This window comes from Rhodamnia argentea, chromosome 6, assembly GCF_020921035.1.
Source record: "Rhodamnia argentea isolate NSW1041297 chromosome 6, ASM2092103v1, whole genome shotgun sequence".
Taxonomy (NCBI): Eukaryota; Viridiplantae; Streptophyta; class Magnoliopsida; order Myrtales; family Myrtaceae; genus Rhodamnia; species Rhodamnia argentea.
In genome coordinates this window covers 22,698,892-22,716,583 of record NC_063155.1, presented here as the reverse complement: position 1 = coordinate 22,716,583, position 17,692 = coordinate 22,698,892, and the positions used below count along the sequence as shown (strand labels likewise).

The following is a 17,692-nucleotide window of genomic DNA, read 5'->3' as shown; positions in this document are numbered from 1 at the left end:
TCCTAAAAGTGAGGATAAGGATCACTTGACCACTCCTAAATCACTTACATGACGGATGACGTAAAGCATGGCTTCAATTCCGTAAGCCGAAAAGTCATGCCGACAATCAAACCCCCTTCAAAAAATAATAAAATACTTATGAGAAGCACCTTTCCACATCCGACGTCCGACATGGCGCTCTGGGTCGGCGCTCTGGGTCGGCGATCCTTTGGTTTTTTGAAACGGGATATCAAAGCGCACTCTTCTATAAGAACCCTCGGGGCTGCTCGCAACGCAACTGCAACTGCAATCTGCGGAGCGAGGGCTACTTTCTCGACAGGAGAGCAAGGACGAGAAGAATCGGCGACTGAAAATGAGCGAGACGATCGGCGCCGGAAAGGTCGTGTGCGTGACCGGAGCATCCGGTTACATCGCCTCATGGCTCGTCAAGCTCCTCCTGCAGCGTGGCTACACCGTCAAGGCTTCTGTTCGCGATCCAAGTTCGCTCTCGATCCCTCTCGTTTCCGTTTTTCTTTCGAGTTTATTTTGGCTTTGAGTGGTCCCTTTGCGTGATAAGTGACCGTTGATTGTCCCTGCTCGACTGATTTTTGCTTTCTGATGGTCTTGATCCTCTCTCGTGTTGTGTGTATCTTGTGTGATATGGTCTATTTTGTCGTCATTTCGTGTAATTCTATGTCCTAGATGAGTGTTTCGTGCATGTGCAGTTTCGGACTGTGCGGCCAAGTGGGGTAGTTTATGTTCTGGCTGGGTTGTTATGAAGTAATCGAGTTTTTAGCAGGGTTTGACGGAAACTGGGGTGTAGATGCTGTTTTTCCAACGAAGTGCCTTGTAGAAAGATTTTGCTTCCGTTTATTTTTCGAGCATTTCTAGAGGATAGAGGAGTCATCTCCTGAGATTGTTGATGACCAGATGAGAGATGAGGGTGGTCAGAGGTAGACATGGCCGGTTCGGTTGAACCGCTGGTTCTGGTTAGGCCGAAAAGGTGGAACCGGAGGTTCCGGGCCGGTTCCGGTTCCGGTTCGGAACCGCCGGTTCCCGAGCCCAACGACTCTTTCCCCTGTGCCTCCCCTTTTTTTAAAAAAAAAAACGGGTCGGAACGGGCCCGGAACCGGCAGTTCCGGTTCCGGGTTGGAACCGTGGGCCCGGTCAACGGGCCAGTTCCGGGCCCCCGGGCCCATTTGGCCATGTCTAGTCAGAGGTATAATCAATCTGAATAAACCTTTTCTTCTTTTGGCCTGCCCATGCCGAATGCAACGTTACTGTTCCATAGCTGGAGTAGTTAGTGCTTTAGTTAGGATTGTTTGCCAGCTCCGAAGACATTCCTCAATGAGGCTATGATTTGTGTAGTACACTGGTTGTCTTTTACGGCTTGTCTTTGGTTATGTTAAGAGTGATCTTGCAGCTGTTATTCAAATTCATTCCTGCATTGGGAAGCAAGGTAAATGAAAGAGAACATTCAGGAAAACGTTATGTACTGTTACTAAGGTTCTCAAGTTTCTATGACAGTACCATGCTCCAAATCATTTAGTTTTCTGGGAGAAAAAACGAATATCTTCGACTTTCATGAAAATGCCTTAATTTGAACTTTTGTTGAAGAGCCATGATGTTGTTTGGCTCGGGCCATTCCAGCTTAGTGGATGAGCCATGGGCATTGAATTTTGTGGCTTTCCTTATATTCAAACCGCTCATTTACCGTGATTGTTCTTGTCTCTCCAACAGATGATACAAAAAAGACTGAACATTTGCTTGCACTTAATGGAGCGAAGGAGAGACTTCAACTGTTCAAAGCAAACCTGCTTGAAGAGGGTTCATTTGATCCTATTGTTGAGGGTTGTGCAGGAGTTTTTCACACTGCCTCACCCTTTTATCATGATGTCAAGGATCCGCAGGTTTGGTTCCAGAATTCACAGACTAGTCCTTGCAGAGTTGTTTTTTTCCTTTTTCATTACTCCTTTTTCGCCACATTTTATTTATTGAGGCCAACTAGCATGCTTCATGCTGATCTTGTGAGAGTAGCAATTTGTTCAATATTAACCATAACCAAGTTCATTAACTTGGTCACTCCTGCTTAGTTTTGTTATTCTTCAGCTCTGCCTTTTGATTACGGAAGGGAATGAAGGGTGCCTGGAATCTGTAGTTGTAGTGACTGTACTCTTCTGCTCTTTGACTTGCATAATCTGATATTCTCATCAAGCACATCTCTCATGGCCTTCCAATTTATAGCTTTGCAAATTGTTTGTGAAGATGGGTTGGGATCAATTCTATACAGGGTTCTAAGTTGTCCGGCGTATCTTTTGGTTATTCGCTTTTATCTCTACTCGAACATCCACTGATGTATTCTCTTTTTAGTGCGATAATATTTTGGTTGTCTGTCTCATTTTGTTTTCCCTCATACTCTGTAAGATTCAAATTTTCATTTATTTTGTTGCATCTTTTACTTGATAATTGATGATAACAAAACCTGTTTAGGAATGGATTTCTCTCGACTTTGATATGTTTCTTTTATGGATGAGCGAAATAGATCATATAGTGTGTTAACTTATGTCAATTTTAATGTATTGGTAGTGAACAGTCATTTATATGTGGACCTCCTTCATACATGAGCTACTTACAAGTTAAGTACGACTAGCTCTCTGACTAGAACTACATAGAACCAATGGAGATCCTTCTGTTATTGAGGACGTACCAGATTGAAGTTCCTGAAGTAGTTGAGTGATAGTCTGAATTCTCCTAACGAGGTGTCTCCATGATATAAGTGGACTATTTTTATGATACTAATTAAATTCTTCAGCATTTGACTTCTTGTGTACATGATGTGTTAGTTAATCAGTTAACTTGACTAAAACATGTCATGCCTTGCTAATTAGTGCCTGTCTATCCAGTCCAAATGAGCATGTTGAAGATCTTTAATGGGTTAATGGGAAGTTCGCTCTAGATTTGTTTTTTTCGGCAAATAATTTTCATTAAGTCAAATATGTAGCCTTGACTAATCCCACGCCCTTGTCTGTGTCATATTATAAGATTATGGATGGAAAAATGCTAGTTGTTCCTCACTCTGAAATGGCAAGGGAAAAACTTAAGTAGGATTTATAATTCAAGTTCTAGTTACGCACTAAAAGATTTTATGACGTGTGGTAACACAATTCAGTCTCTCATTATTTCAGCTATTTATTCTCTTTCGGCTAATTAACATATTTCAGACAGAATTACTTGATCCTGCTGTGAAGGGAACTCTTAATGTTCTGAAGTCATGTTCCAAGAAACCTTCTGTGCAGCGTGTGGTCTTGACATCATCTATGGCTGCACTTTCGTTGAATATAAGACCGCGGGCACCTGATGTTGTGGTGGATGAAAGTTGGTTTTCGGATCCAGACTTGTGCAGACAAACCAACGTACGCATCTTGTCCAGTTTAATTTGATTGTCTCATGTATTATTGTCTACAGATGCCAAGATGATTGACACGAGTGAAATCTAACAATGGACTAATAACCACTCCTCTAAAGTGATCTCTCCCATTTTATATTTTTGGTTGTCGACACAAAACCAGCTGGTTTGTTGGCAGAGGAGTTGGTCCATTTCATTTTGTTACATGTCAGTGGTTATCATCACGATCTCTCTCAATTTTGCCCCCTTGCAGATGTGGTATGTGCTCTCCAAGACTTCAGCTGAGGAAGCTGCCTGGAAATTTGTGGAAGAAAAGGGTATTGACATGGTTACAATCAACCCAGCTATGGTGATTGGTCCTCTTTTGCAGCCAGCACTTAACACAAGTGCTGCGGCAATTGCCAATATGATAAATGGTAATTTAGCAGTAACTGTGAAAGTTGTCCAGATTACAGAGTTGTTTTGTGTTTCCATTGCCCCGATCTTGTATGATTGCATTGACAAACTGCTCTCTGCCCTAACTAACAAGGAAGCTCGTGGCTGCTAATTTGTTTCTTTACCATCCCAATTCAGTTTTATCTGTTGGAAGTTACCATTTGAAGGGGGGGAATGAATATTTACTGTTGTAACTTCTTGGCAAATGATGATTATTTAATTGGACCAATTTACCAATTTAGTATTGAGCCGTCAGCAGTATCTCTTCTATTCTGTAAAAGTCCTCTTGGATTTTAGTTGAATTGAGGTACACCATCATCCATTTCATTGCCGTCAAGTACACAATCACCCACTTCTGCCGGTGTTTTCACCATACTGTAGCCATACTTGTTAAATGCAGCCAAATTTTTTTCTGCTTCGCTGTATTTCTTCTAACCAGGAGTATCGTAGTTTGATATCTTTTCTGCTTATTATTCCGTCTCAGGTGCACCAACTTTTCCAAATGCAAGTTTTGGATGGGTCAATGTCAAAGATGTTGCAAATGCTCATATACTGGCATTTGAGGTCCCGTCAGCCAGCGGCAGATACTGTTTATTTGAGAGGGTTGCACACTACTCCGAGATTGTGGGGATGTTACACGAGCTTTACCCTTCTGTCCAGCTTCCAGAAAAGTAAGTAGTTAGACGATAACCTGTACATTTATGGTGAGCTGCAGAGAGTATAAAGGTTTCTCTAGTACCGTGCGAAGGTAGACAAGTTTTTCTTGGGAAATACCATTGGTATAAAATCGTATGCTGCTGATTTACACAATTTTCTTCTTTAACTTCAATTTCTGACGGTAGAAACACTTTACCATCTCTCTCTCTCTCTCTCTCTCTCTCTCTCACACACACACACACACACACACACACACACACAAAAAATATTTGAAAGCGAAGCCACCTTTCAGTCAATATGACTTGTTCTCTTCTTCGAAAATCCACTTCTCCTGTTTAGATGACTATGATGTATGCCTGTTATCTAGGCACGAATGATAATTTTCCCATGATGTCTATCTGGCGTCTGTTTGCTCCCAAAGGAGAGAGCTGATTTTGCTTGAGATTCGCTTCACAGGTGCGCGGACGACAAGCCTTTCGTGCTAGTCTATCAGGTTTCCAAGGAGAAAGTGAAAAGCTTGGGGATCGACTACATTCCTCTGGAGCAGAGTTTGAAGGAAACTGTTGAAAGCATGAAGGAGAAGGGATTTATTAAATTCTGATACAAAATCTGCCAAAGTCAGAAATGTAATTGGGAAGCTTTTCACCTACTGGCTGTTTGTTCGCATGAGGTGTCTGCACATGGACATTGGTATAGGCAGGAACCGTAGATTTTCCTGCTCCTCTGTACCCATCTTCGTAATAAAACAAGAAATACGGTCGATGATGCGTTCTTTCTCAATCGTCGCTGAATCAGGATGTGCCGAGTGTCCAACCGATAAGGCCAATTGTTTCGTGTGAAGGGCGTTAGAAATTATCGCTTCACGAATTCACGCCATCCTCCGTATTATAACTGTTAGGTTCCAATTTTAAACCCTTCAATAGTCAATATTAGAATCTGTTCTAGAGGCAAAGTGACCTCGTAAAATCACAGCGACAGCAGGTTCATATATTTTCTTGACAACCGTTGCTTCGGGATTTGGCAACACAACAGAACAGAAGGTCGCTTGATTGTGTAATGCAAAGCACGGTCGAACGGATTTCGAGTACGAAAGTCCTTTTCTTTTTTTTCATATGGTTCTGTATCTAAATGGCACTTCCCTGGACGAGCATGATGAGAAACAGGAATCGTCAGTGAATTAATCATCATAGAGTCAAATGTATGTCATAGGAGCTCGCTTGTATAGTAATCACCTATCATGCAGTGGCGAATGATATGGGTTGGTGCTGATTAAATTCTAGCAATCAAATGTATGTCATAGGAGCTCGTTTGACTGAAATTAGTCTCGAAAAATTACGTGAAATAAAAAAAAAATTCGTCTCAAACGGATGCCCGAGCGATGAGATATGCTCTTCCAAAGTTTTGCCCTTTCTTTACTCGTTTCCACTCTTTTACTGTGGTTCTTAATCTTTCCATGCGATTTTTAACTCTTTTGCTGTGGTTTCCCGAAAATACTAAAAAAATAGGAAAACCCGTTTAGACGATCTCGAATCGCAAAAAACCATCGTTCGTCACCGCCAACGGCGGTGAATATTGATTAGGACGCTGTTTCGCTTTAACCGACCAAATTTGAGCCCGATCCGATGTCGTTGACCCGATCCGCCAGCTCTTGACACATCACCGTTTCGCCTTTCGATTGGATTTCTATCTGTCCAATAGATGAATATATCATGAAAATCTCATTTTTTTTTCATTTATCTTACTAATTTTATTTTATGAATATTTTAAATTAATTACATAATTACAACTTTATTTATTAATTATAGATCTTAATAAATTTTTACATTAATTATTGTTAATTATATTATAAAGATAAGCTTCACAAGAAAAAAATTATAAATAAAATAAATATAAACATGTTAAAAAATACGAAATAAACTAAATATTATAAATATAAATAATTAAAACACTTAAAAAAATGAAATTAAAAAAAAAAAAGTGCCACTCAGCAGCTGGGCTGCCGTGCAAGTGGGCTGCTCGGCAGTTGGGCTGCCGAGCAGCTGGGACTGGGCCCAACAGGGCCTGCTCAGCAGTTGGGCTGCCGAGCAAGGCCCAAATTGGTAAATACTTTTTTTTAAAAAATAATTTCGTAAATATTTTAAAAAAATTTAATTGGAAAAAAAACCCGATGCTGGACGGTAATATTCGTCGTTGGTTGAACCAGACACATGCCAAAGATCAGTCGAACTCGAACGGCCTTTGCGTGCGAGAATCCTCTGATATTTAATTTTTTGTCCCTACACAGCACCTTCCCCGACGGACTTTCCGAGGTAACACATAAAACACTTTTTAAGCTTCCCGAGTTCTTGGGAGAAATCTCCTAACGACCCATTACCCCCCTCAGTAACATGCTTATTGACGACAACAGAGATCTTACCACATAATTGCTAAAACATGGTCACCTTTCTATCATTGGTAAGAAATGGATAAAATTTGGTTATCCATTTTCAATTGTTTATTAATTTTCAATTATCATCAAACAACTTATTATTATTTTTTTATTTCATCACTCAAAGCAGTCGATACTTAAAATACAACACTTTAGTCTCTAGCACTTACTTTGAATTTTATAATATGAATCCGATTAATCACATGCTATACGATCTGCAGATTTGAATGTCGCGCAAGAAAAGCTTAAGATCTATATCTCGTTGGCCTTTTAATTCTAATCACGCCATTCACAAAACCTTTACAAACAAACAAAAAAAAAGTACTTTAAGTTTCAAACGTTCATGAAAATTAAAATCCGCATATCATCTGCTGATATTTTGATTATTTTGGACGCTTCAAATAAAAACAAGAGTCTAAGGATTGTGAAAAAAGTGAGTAAGAAATTAGGGCCATATTTTTTATTTTTTAATAAAAAATATTTTTTTCCAAATTTTCTTGATATTAACGAAAAAGGGATTCCAATTTTCCTTGTCTCTTTTTTTTTTTTCTAACTGGGTCGTGGACTCCACGTGTCCCGAGCTGAAACTGTGACTCTTCAGAAATCGCTACGATTTCCACGCCCGACAGGAAAAACTACATTGTACAACACAATGGCTGAGAAACAAAATTACAAAAACGACATTAAAGCCCCGCGCACTTCTTCTTCCCATCACCTAAAACGCACGACGCCCATTTCGTCACAGAGAGCGAGCAACGATCAACAATGGCAATCGCCACCTTCTTCAACCACACCGTCTCTCTTCACAACCGCGCCACCGCCACCAACAGCGGCCCTTTCCTCCCACCCCCGGCCTCTTTACAGCCACCTTCCCTGCTCCGCCTCCGCCTCTCCTCCGCCTCCCCCGCCTCTCTCGCCACCCACCAAAGCCGCCCTCCCCTCCACATAGCCCTCTGCTCCGGCGGCCATTCCGGCGGCGGAGGCGGGGACGACGGCCCCTCCTCCGGCGGCGGAGGGGGCGGAGACAATGCCGGCGATAACAACAAGAAGGAGGCGCTCATGGTGCTGGCGGAGGCGGGTCGAGGCGTAGAGAGCTTGCCAGGGGATCTGGCGGCGGCTCTTGGCGCCGGGAGGATCCCGGGGTCGGTGGTTACGAGGTACTTCGAGCTGGAGAAGTCAGCGCTGTTCCGTTGGTTGCTTCAGTTCGGTGGGTTTAAGGAAAGGTTGTTGGCTGATGACCTGTTCTTGGCCAAGGTCGGGATTGAATGTGGTGTCGGGCTCTTCACAAAGGTACATAGTTAGCTTTGGACATTTGTGTTGTTCATTCCGCATGATTAGTGCTCAAAATTTTGACTCCTGTGAAATTTATTCTCTCTGCTAAAAGTCTTCATTACTTTAGATTTCTGTCTGCTGCAAGATTAGTCTTTCAAGTTCCAGTCTTTTGGTTTAGGGAGGAGAGAGAAACTGCATTTCGTTTGGGCTGACTGTCTGGTAAATTGCTCTTTAATAGGGTTCTATATCTCTCGGTATGTCAAGACCGAGGGAAAGACTCTATAATTATAAATGGATATGTTCCATACAGGTTTTAACAGTACGTTTAGAAGATTGAACCGTGACGAAATAAGTTGAATTTTCTGTGCTCTCTTAATTGTTCAACTTTACGCTCGCTTCTAGTCGTGAGTTTTTTCTTACAGATTCTAAGTGAATGTCAGAGCCTCAGGCATCCCTTTGGTATTTCACATCAGGATTTTGTTATGAGTGTCCATGAGCACTTGTTAAGTAAAGAATTGAGGAAATTTTGCAATTTCTAATGCACTGATTATCCTCATACTTGCACAGTCAATGCTTTGAAACTTGTATATTCCCTTATTAAGCATGTTTAACAAGTGCTTCTAACAAGACCCTTCATGTGGTATCTGTTATTAGTAATAATGCACATTATTTCCATAATTTTTTGCCAACTGCCAGGGCTTGTTCCTGACTGATTGAGGGTTAGTTGCTTAAACTGATGTGATTGATAGTTGAATTGATGATGATCTTCCGATAATTCCATCATACATTTCCTCTTCTTTATGTGAGCTAATCTTTTTCTCCTAAAACAAACCGACTACAAGGATTTATGTCTCTTTGTAGACTGCCGCGGAGTATCAACGCCGGGGAGAGAAATTTTTCGAGGAGCTGGAAATTGTTTTTGCTGATGTGGTACGGATTGGCTGCCTCTCATTATAAGCCTTCATTAAGAATGTTGGTATTGGTGCAAGTTCATCAATAATTGGTAGGATTTCTTGTAAAACCAACTTGAGCATCCTCTCAGGAGCAATTTCAAAGATTTCACAAGTTTTTGTGTCTATTCCAAATAAATAAATAGATTAATCCGGAGGTATAGCACTTCAAGGAACACCCCTCATTTATTTATTTTGGTCGAAAAGCACCCCTTTTTTTTACTGGATGAAATTGTTTCTAAGCACGTGAAGATACTCCAACATACGCGCTCATACGTCTTTTTCCGTGTTTTTCTGAGTGGATGAGAAAATGTTCCCAGCTATGAATGCTAAGTAAAATTTTGAATTGCTCCTGTTGATTTTCAGAAGATGTTGGCTTCCTTTGGTCCCACTCCCATCTACCCGAGTAGTGACATACCTGTTACAGATAAGACTTAATGATACGATTTGGTTATGCTTCCAACTCTTGCTCTCTTAGGTAATGGCAATACTTGCGGATTTCATGCTTGTTTATCTCCCTGCCCCAACGGTTTCTCTCCGCCCTGCTCTTGCCACCAACGCTGGATCACTGGCAAAGTTCTTCTATAGATGTCCCGACAATGCATTTCAGGTTACTGCTTCGTCTATTACAGTCAGCTGCTCTTCTATGAAGATCTCTGGGCCCGGCTTCTGTGCTATGAACTAATTTATCCTCGATCATCTGTAGACTGCACTTCCTGGAATATCGTATTCGTTCTTACAGAGGATGGGTTCCATACTGGTAAGTATATCCCTTCCTTTTCGTTGTTGCTTCATATGCCCATTTTCAGCAATTGTGAGTGTTAATCCACGTATTTTAATATGGTGCAGCGTAATGGCACAAAGCTTTTTGCTGTCGGCACTGCATCATCCTTGGTGAGTTTTCATCTCTTCACTACAATCAAGAAATCAAAGATGTGATCACTATAGCCTAGTCCTAGCTTCTACTTTGAATGCAAGTTGTACTTGTCCAACTCATTGTTGGACAATTGACCCACTAGCTTAAACAGGAATTACATCATGGCATGTCGTTTCTCATCCGTTGGATGCTGAAAAGAGGTCTTCTCTCCATATTCCTTAACTTCATGTCAATTAAGTGAAGGTGAAAGTGCAATTATCTTTCTTATTTCATCGTTGCAAATGGTAAGGACTAGAGGAAAATTAAGGGAATCTAATCCTGCAAATAAAGATTTCTAAATCTTGATAATCAAAATTTTCTTGTTTCTCAGGTTGGTACATTTGTGACAAATGCCTTGATTAACGCAAGGAAGGCTGTTGATAACAGATCTGCTGAAGTGGAAAATGTACCGATTTTGTCAACAAGTGCTGCCTATGGTGTTTACATGGCTGTTTCAAGTAATCTCAGGTTTGCCGCCTTTACCCGATACCTGCATCCGCAGTTGCCTTCATATAATTTTTCTCGCGGAAAGGATTGTTTTGTTGTGACTCCTCGGAAAACATCAATGTTTTGTCTGTTTTGAACAGCTCACACTTACAGAGGGACGATTTCTTAAGAGGATTAAAAGTTTGAGAGGGATTTTTTGTCTTTCTGATTTTAAAGTATACTTCACATGGTCTTTTTAGAAAAGTACTGTGCTTTTACATTCTGGCTCCTTCTGCTTGGATCTTTCAGCGAGACCTGATGCACATTGCTCTTTTCTCTAGACTAGTCAGAAGAGCTCGGCAGGACTGCCATCAAATAAACCCTACTTGAAGACCCATCTTTCTTTTTACTTGAATTTAAAAACTTGTTCATGAAATCCAAGGTTTAGCATGTTTTGCTTGTTGCTGCTACTTGTGACGTAAGAGAACTATTTGTCTGTATCTGTCCAGCTACATGTCAAGATAATGTTTTTGGCATGCGTTTAAATTTCTAAGTATCCAACAGGTACCAAGTGCTAGCTGGTGTAATTGAGCAGAGGATGTTAGAGCCCTTGCTACACCAACACAAATTCATGCTCAGTGCTATTTGCTTTGCTGTTCGAACCGGCAACACATACTTGGGCTCCCTATTGTAAGACTTTTCTCATCTGGATTTTTTTGACTAATTGAGTTTGTATCCCTCGGTTAAAGGTAATGAACTGCATGGTCATTTGACAGGTGGGTAGATTATGCACGTTGGATAGGTATTCAGTAGACCCAAGATCCAACAATTTGTTTGATTTTCTTTGTGAAGGCACTTGAAGCATCAATCCACATGTCCTCAGCATGCGGCAATCCTTGACGCTGCCGCCAGTTTTGATTCATACAAACCGATGCTTCTTTCAGGATGACTCGTTCATTGTACACATGATTTATCCTACAAATAAATGACCTTCAATTTAACTTTCTGATTTCTTCTTACTTATGGGTCTCAAGAGTGCTATAACAAATATATATAGTTCAGACATCAGCAGTACAATGCGGTTGTAATTCTGGAAGAGTTGAAGAATTTATGATAAAGTTTCCGTTATCAACATGAACACAAACATTTTGGATATTCTCCCACTCTAGTTTTGTTCTTTGACAGCAATTTCTCTCCTGAGGGGGACCATTGCATCTTTATCAACTCCACAACCTACCAACTTTTGCGGCTTTGAAATGGATGAATGAATTTAGTATTGATCCTAAGATCGGCGATATCATCAATGTGAAAAACATGTAGAAACCGACATGACACATTCATGTCGTTCTGCTCTTAGGCAATGACTTCACCGAACATGCAGGGCCTTAGTCTGACCTTTGTGGTATTCTGGTTGTCAGCTAGAACATCACAGCACTCTATTCTTCCGGCCTGAAAGAGCAAATGGACAAAGATGATTATGTTGACATAGCCGGTTTGTGTCAAATACGACAGCTTGTTGCATGCTCGTCTGCAGATTAAATGAAAAACACTGACCTCAATGTGTCTTCTTCTTGGTGAAAATACTAGAACTCTGGAGATGGGATCTGCAGAATGATTTCCACCAAGTGCACAAGCGGGTAATCCTCTCTTTGACGCTCGAGTGTAAGCAGTAACAATTTCGTTACGAGTAGCATTCTCCATGGATTTCAAGAAAAATACATGAGGAACTATGCATGGGTTGCCATCGAGGATCCGCGTGTTGAACAAATAGAAAGGTGGCTTAGCTCTCTTCAACCATGGCTTGAATGTCTCAATGGGTTTCCCTAAGAAGCTTCGAGGAAGTATGTTCTCATATATATGAGTAGAGTAACCCCATGATACAGAGATTGACCAGTTTCTTTCCCTGTTGTAGCAGACAGTTTGTTGCAGGAGACGGGATTGGTCGACCTGTGCAGGCTTCATGAGCTGATTGATAGCTTCAGAGCGGTTCATGGAGGGGAAAATTGGGTCGATGACATCGATGTGGTGCAGTGATAGGATAGGAGATTGCAGATGAGCCGATAGAAAACCTGATATGTCACCGTGGAGATCAATCTGTGGCAAGGAAAATCGTTGCTCTCAGGTAAAAAGAAAAATCTTAGGTATCCAGATTATACAGGCCGAGTAGAGTCTCAAATTTGTGATTCATACCTGATGAAAGCCTCTCTCTCTGGTCAGGGAGACTCCAAGGTCGGCTAAGCATATATGCAACATGTGATCGCTAAAAAACAACTGTGGATTTCTCTTTATGCAAGCATCTAACTCCGTCGCCAGCATCTCAACCAGAGGGTAGCTCAAAGCATAGCCAGCTCCTCCAAAGGCCATCTCGAAGGACAAGTCAAAGTTGGACGTGATACATTCTGAGGTTGAGCCGATATAGTAGTACTTGGTATGATCATACTTTGACAGAACCTCCACGAGGTTGTCCAGGAAGAGCACGGTGTCGTCGTCCGCCATTATATACCATCTCACATCTCTGTCTCCCTGTCTAAACGTCTCCAAGATCGTTCGAAAAATCCTTACCTGGACAGGTCTCGCGATTCTCGGGTATACTTCCCACTTAGTTATATCTTCGTTCACTCGGAAAGGAGGCGAAGAAGGAGGCCAGTCTTGAAGCTCTTTCGAAGGAGCTCGATCCAGGAAGAGATACCCGCGAGTAACATTTGGTCTCCACCACGATTCAATGTAGGGCCTCTTATGTTTCCATGTATTCACAGAGCCAACTATGCCAAACACGAGGTGGTTGACGTTAGTAGGAGTGCCAGTGCTGGGGCATGGGCCGGGGCCGGGGCCGGACGACAGACAGCTGAGCCTGAAGGGTAGGTAAAAGGCAATCAGAGATTGGCTCCAGTGGTAGCTAAAGGACAATGTGCACAGCAGGAGCAAAAGCAGTCCTGAAATAGCCACTGATCTGCACGAACTTCCTAGAGAAGAATGGCCGGGTTTCTGCTTGGTCGAGCTGTGATAGAGAGACATATCTGGCGACATCCCCGACTAGCAGAAGGGATATGGAGAATAGATCGAGAAGAACAATGTAGACAAGCGAAGCGCGAGATCATACATAGGATAGGTACTTCATCACTTATATAAGCGGTTCAAAACTGTCTTTTACAAGTGAAAGCCATTGCATCTCGCATGGTTTGCTGTGCTGGTACATGTGAAGCTCTGTAACCTTTCTGATAATTTTGACATGGATCTTGCGAGAGGGCATGACGAAGATGAGATGGTTTATGCTTTCCTCGTGAGGGGTTGGTGATGGTATGCATGTTGAGATTGAACAGACTTGCGTTATCACGCAGCTTGGACAGGATGAAAGATGAGTTTACTCTTTTTAACTTGCTTGATACTTTCTCTGCCGGGCTCTGATTCCGGGCATCAGTTGCAGTGGATCGAAACAAATTGGAATTCTTACCTCTCCACATCGATACATTAAATTTGATTAAGTAGCCGCAATCGCCCTTTGTCGTGTAATATAGTCAAACCGAATTCACTATCTCCGCATTTGTAGCACATCCACCATGTCGATACAAATTTTCATTAATCTTTCCATATTAAAGTCGACTCTGCATTAACATCTTCAGTAATAAAGGACTCCGCTAATCATTAACATCTTCATTAACTGTAGTCTCTTTTCATCTATGTTGGGTATTCCCGAATTTATTTGTATGTCCCTTCAATAAGCTTAGATATTTACTTACCCTTAGCCGAAGGAAAAAAAGTTTCTTTGGTTTAATTTGATTCGATTCCATTATTTTTCTCTATCCAAATAAGACAATTTTTTATCATTAAAGATGAATTTCCGATGAATGTGACTATTAAATCGTCGAAAATTTCACAAATCGTCTCAAAGTTTGGACTCGATGAAATTCAACGTCTATCTATATTGCACCAAAGTTTTAATATGGAAGTCGTGCCATCTTCATATCCGGATTATTTCTTCATTATTTTCCCAAATGGACCGTATTTGGATTCTCATTTCATTTATTTCATGACCTAACTCCAATGCCATAGTTTAGGGAAGGCAAACCCCCCAAAGAAAATACACCCGTAGTACCGCGGAATCAAAACGGCGTCTTCTCATCCCGTTTAACGGCGCTCGCCTGATTGCCTTTTTGCCTTCCCTCCTCCAATCTCTGTCCTCTTCCACTGCAATTCAATCATCTCTCTCTCCCTCTCTCTCTCTCTCTCTCGCTCTCCAGCCAAACTGAACCAAGAATTCCACTGTTGTCATTTCCCACCCTGTAGCTGTTTTCGCAGTCCCACCGCCTGTGATGGACTCTCTCCAATCCACATACAGAGACGACGACGACGACGACGAAACAGGGGAGCTGCCCCTTCATCCCGCTCCTCCCTCCCCCGCCGACAAACCCTCTCCGCCGCCGCCGACGCCGTCGGCGACGCCAACGCAGACGATGGGCGAGCCTGAAAACCCCACCCCTCTGAAAACCCAACCCTTTTCCGACGGTTCATCCTCTGATGAGGAAGAAACCCCTGCTTCTTATGAGCCCCGAAAGTCTACCAAACGACCCAGAACTTCCCAAAATGACGAGGACGACGACCAAGAAGAGGACGAGGAGGAGGAGGAGGAGGAAGAGGAGGAGGATGAAGAAGAAGAAGAGCCGTCTCCCAAAAAGCAGAAACCTTTGTCCTCTCTCGCTCTTCACCTTCCTGAAAACCAAGAACTCGAAGACCCGGAAGAAACCAAAGAAGGAGAAGAAGAAGAAGCCGAAGCTGGCTCTGTGGAACCTAATGCGAGCGCGGTCGCCGAAAACGGAGCGGCTCCGAGCACCACCAATGGGAAGAAATCGAGCAAGAAGAAGAGCAACAACGTGTGGGTCCCCAAGTCCACTCGGAAGGGCAAAAGGAGCAAGAGCAAGAACAGTACCAACAACACCAACAATGCCCCCAATTCGGCCTCCAATGACAAGGTCTTGGTAGCCCCCTTGCCGCGGTTCCCCGACAAAACGGACGACAACCCGGAGATGGAAATCTGTCTGTCCAAGTTCTATAAGGCGGAGAAAGTCGAATTGAGCGAGGACCGGATGACTGCCGGCAGCATGAAGGGGTACAGGATGGTGAGGGCCACAAGAGGGGTTGTGGAGGGCGCTTGGTACTTTGAAATTAAGGTGGAGAGATTGGGTGAGACAGGGCATACCAGATTAGGGTGGTCTACAGAGAAAGGCGACTTGCAGGCACCTGTTGGTTATGATGGGAATAGCTATGGGTATAGGGACATTGATGGGTGTAAGGTGCACAAGGCTCTCAGGGAGAAGTACGGAGATGAAGGGTACAAGGAAGGTGATATCATTGGTTTCTACATTAATTTGCCCGACGGTGAGCGGTATGCCCCAAAGCCGCCACGCTTGGTGCTGTTTAAGGGGCAGAGATATGTTTGTGCGGCCGACCCGAAGGAAGATCCGCCCAAGGTGGTGCCTGGTGAGTTGGCTATTTAGTGTCTCTGTGGCATGTGTTTATGTAAGTTGTTGATTGTAAGTCTCTATTTCCATTTATGGTTACCATTTCAAAATGAAGTTGTTAGAAATTTTAGGAATCTAGTAGTGACTCTGTCTAAATATTTAAGGCAACTAGCTTGTGCTGCTGTATGTGGGATACTCTTCCAAAATGATACTTTTGCCGGAGAGGTCAATTTTATAGCAGCAAGGTAAGGCAGGGCTAAATGGAACTTTCTTTTTATTTGTGAATGCAGTATGAAACGTAGTAGTACAAGCTCATGCTTAAATATGATACAAGTTTTGCCGGAGAGGTCAATTTTACTGGATTGTAGATTGCTGTAGCCCATGGAAAGTTTAAGGTTAGTCTAAAACTTGATTTTGGGTTAATTTATTTAGTCCCGCTGATCAATCATGTTATAAATGTTAGAGCCAAGCTTAGTATACAGAGACTCTTAACTTCAAACAAGAACATCATATCATAACAGTAACTGGCCAGCAGCCTGTCCTACAGTCCTACCCCCCATGTACATGAATTATGAGAGTCTAAAATTTAAGCACTCTCAATTCAAGTGGACCGATAAGTAACATTAGCTGACTTATTACAATAGTAAAATAAAGTGAATGTTGTAGACTTCATTCTCTTGAATAGGTTGAGGCCATTACTTAATTGGCACTTAAAAGTTGGGTCGATATGGCTTGCGTTATGTTGTCGGGCGGTAAATTCTGTCTTGAGGGTAAGTGGCATATTTATGAGCTGGATTTTACGGTTGGCAGCCTTTAGAACTTGCCACAATGGCGCCACCCAATTTTTCAGTTTATATCTTAACAGTACGGAGATAAAAAATTTTCTTGGTCTAGCAATGTCCGGTTATCCTTTGAGCCCAGGTTTGCCTGCATTCATAGCCAATGGCCAAAGTACCTGACATTCTTAATGTTTAGTAGGATTTTAGCGTTTGTTTAATCCTTCCTCAGGAGTGTATTGTAGCCAAAACAGTGTCATTCTCTCTTTACTTTACTCATCAGTAGTTGCAATCTTCTAACGCAGGGAGCGAGATTTCTTTCTTCAAAAATGGGGTTTGCCAAGGGGTTGCTTTCAAGGATTTGTATGGAGGCAGATACTACCCAGCTGCTTCATTGTATACTCTTCCTAATCAACCTAATTGTTTGGTCAGGTTCAACTTCGGGCCTAAACTTGAATGCTTTCCCGATAACTTTGAAGGACGTCCGCTCCCTAGGCTGATGGTTGAAGTGCCTTTCCATGGGGTCGTGAACCCGGTTGAGAATGATGTGCCCCCCGAGAAAAAGCATTAGCCAGTTTGGAGGGATTGCTTTGGTTTATGAGCTCCTTTTTGTTTAATAGAGAAGTTGGGAGTTGCATTCAACCTTTTGTTCAGGTCTTACCAGGATTTGGGGCTTGAAAAGTTGCAACTCAATGTAAAGTGTAAAGCTTTTCGTTTGCGTCATGGTGAGTGAATCCGTTACTGTGTTAGACCAGCGAACTTGATTAGAACTTGTCGCGTTTGTCATTCTATTTCAGGTTTGACATGTGATCCCTATCGGACTCTATGTTCTTGTTCGGTCCAGGTACCAGATTGTGGTTTTTTCCAGGTGCGTCTTTGAAACTTCTGTTCAACACTATATACCAAAGGAAGTTCTGTCGCTCAGTCAATGGATTATGCCATAGATAATAATTCTCTTCCCAAGTCGATAATTTCTCCTGATCATAACATT

At 42.2% G+C, this 17,692-nt stretch overlaps 4 protein-coding genes across 4 annotated transcripts; 3 read left to right on the top strand and 1 right to left on the bottom strand.

Annotated features, from left to right (window-relative positions):
* The first annotated feature begins 272 nt into the window (after positions 1-272).
* On the top strand, positions 273-5,257 carry LOC115734524 (phenylacetaldehyde reductase-like). The gene is made up of 6 exons (XM_048281228.1): positions 273-479; positions 1,720-1,889; positions 3,201-3,392; positions 3,639-3,801; positions 4,305-4,491; positions 4,934-5,257. Exons 1-6 carry the CDS (start codon positions 353-355, stop codon positions 5,076-5,078), a joined length of 984 nt encoding a protein of 327 aa, XP_048137185.1. The 5' UTR covers positions 273-352; the 3' UTR covers positions 5,079-5,257.
* Positions 5,258-7,616: 2,359 nt separating this feature from the next.
* On the top strand, positions 7,617-11,478 carry LOC115734520 (protein RETICULATA-RELATED 4, chloroplastic). Its single transcript, XM_030665354.2, has 8 exons — positions 7,617-8,195; positions 9,039-9,107; positions 9,606-9,737; positions 9,834-9,887; positions 9,977-10,021; positions 10,375-10,511; positions 11,034-11,159; positions 11,246-11,478. Exons 1-8 carry the CDS (start codon positions 7,671-7,673, stop codon positions 11,280-11,282), a joined length of 1,125 nt encoding a protein of 374 aa, XP_030521214.1. The 5' UTR covers positions 7,617-7,670; the 3' UTR covers positions 11,283-11,478.
* Positions 11,479-11,592: 114 nt separating this feature from the next.
* Positions 11,593-13,774, bottom strand: LOC115734525. Its single transcript, XM_048281229.1, has 3 exons — positions 12,660-13,774; positions 12,024-12,563; positions 11,593-11,918 (listed from the first exon to the last, which is right to left on the bottom strand). The coding sequence occupies exons 1-3, from the start codon at positions 13,494-13,496 to the stop codon at positions 11,823-11,825; spliced, it is 1,473 nt and encodes a 490-aa protein (XP_048137186.1). The 5' UTR covers positions 13,497-13,774; the 3' UTR covers positions 11,593-11,822.
* An 814-nt stretch (positions 13,775-14,588) lies between these two features.
* On the top strand, positions 14,589-17,504 carry LOC115734519 (protein TRAUCO-like). Its single transcript, XM_030665353.2, has 2 exons — positions 14,589-15,944; positions 17,007-17,504. The coding sequence occupies exons 1-2, from the start codon at positions 14,780-14,782 to the stop codon at positions 17,270-17,272; spliced, it is 1,431 nt and encodes a 476-aa protein (XP_030521213.2). The 5' UTR covers positions 14,589-14,779; the 3' UTR covers positions 17,273-17,504.
* Positions 17,505-17,692: the final 188 nt, after the last annotated feature.

Coding starts and splice junctions, on each gene's coding strand:
- LOC115734524 (XM_048281228.1), top strand. CDS start 353: ATGAGCGAGACGATCGGCGCCGGAAAGGTCGTGTGCGTGACCGGAGCA. Junction 480..1,719: donor GGCTTCTGTTCGCGATCCAA/GTTCGCTCTCGA, acceptor TCTCTCCAACAG/ATGATACAAAAAAGACTGAA. Junction 1,890..3,200: donor ATGATGTCAAGGATCCGCAG/GTTTGGTTCCAG, acceptor AACATATTTCAG/ACAGAATTACTTGATCCTGC.
- LOC115734520 (XM_030665354.2), top strand. CDS start 7,671: ATGGCAATCGCCACCTTCTTCAACCACACCGTCTCTCTTCACAACCGC. Junction 9,108..9,605: donor AAATTGTTTTTGCTGATGTG/GTACGGATTGGC, acceptor TTGCTCTCTTAG/GTAATGGCAATACTTGCGGA. Junction 9,888..9,976: donor AGAGGATGGGTTCCATACTG/GTAAGTATATCC, acceptor AATATGGTGCAG/CGTAATGGCACAAAGCTTTT.
- LOC115734525 (XM_048281229.1), bottom strand. CDS start 13,496: ATGTCGCCAGATATGTCTCTCTATCACAGCTCGACCAAGCAGAAACCC. Junction 12,564..12,659: donor GAGAGAGAGGCTTTCATCAG/GTATGAATCACA, acceptor TCCTTGCCACAG/ATTGATCTCCACGGTGACAT. Junction 11,919..12,023: donor CAAGAAGAAGACACATTGAG/GTCAGTGTTTTT, acceptor TTGCTCTTTCAG/GCCGGAAGAATAGAGTGCTG.
- LOC115734519 (XM_030665353.2), top strand. CDS start 14,780: ATGGACTCTCTCCAATCCACATACAGAGACGACGACGACGACGACGAA. Junction 15,945..17,006: donor TCCGCCCAAGGTGGTGCCTG/GTGAGTTGGCTA, acceptor CTTCTAACGCAG/GGAGCGAGATTTCTTTCTTC.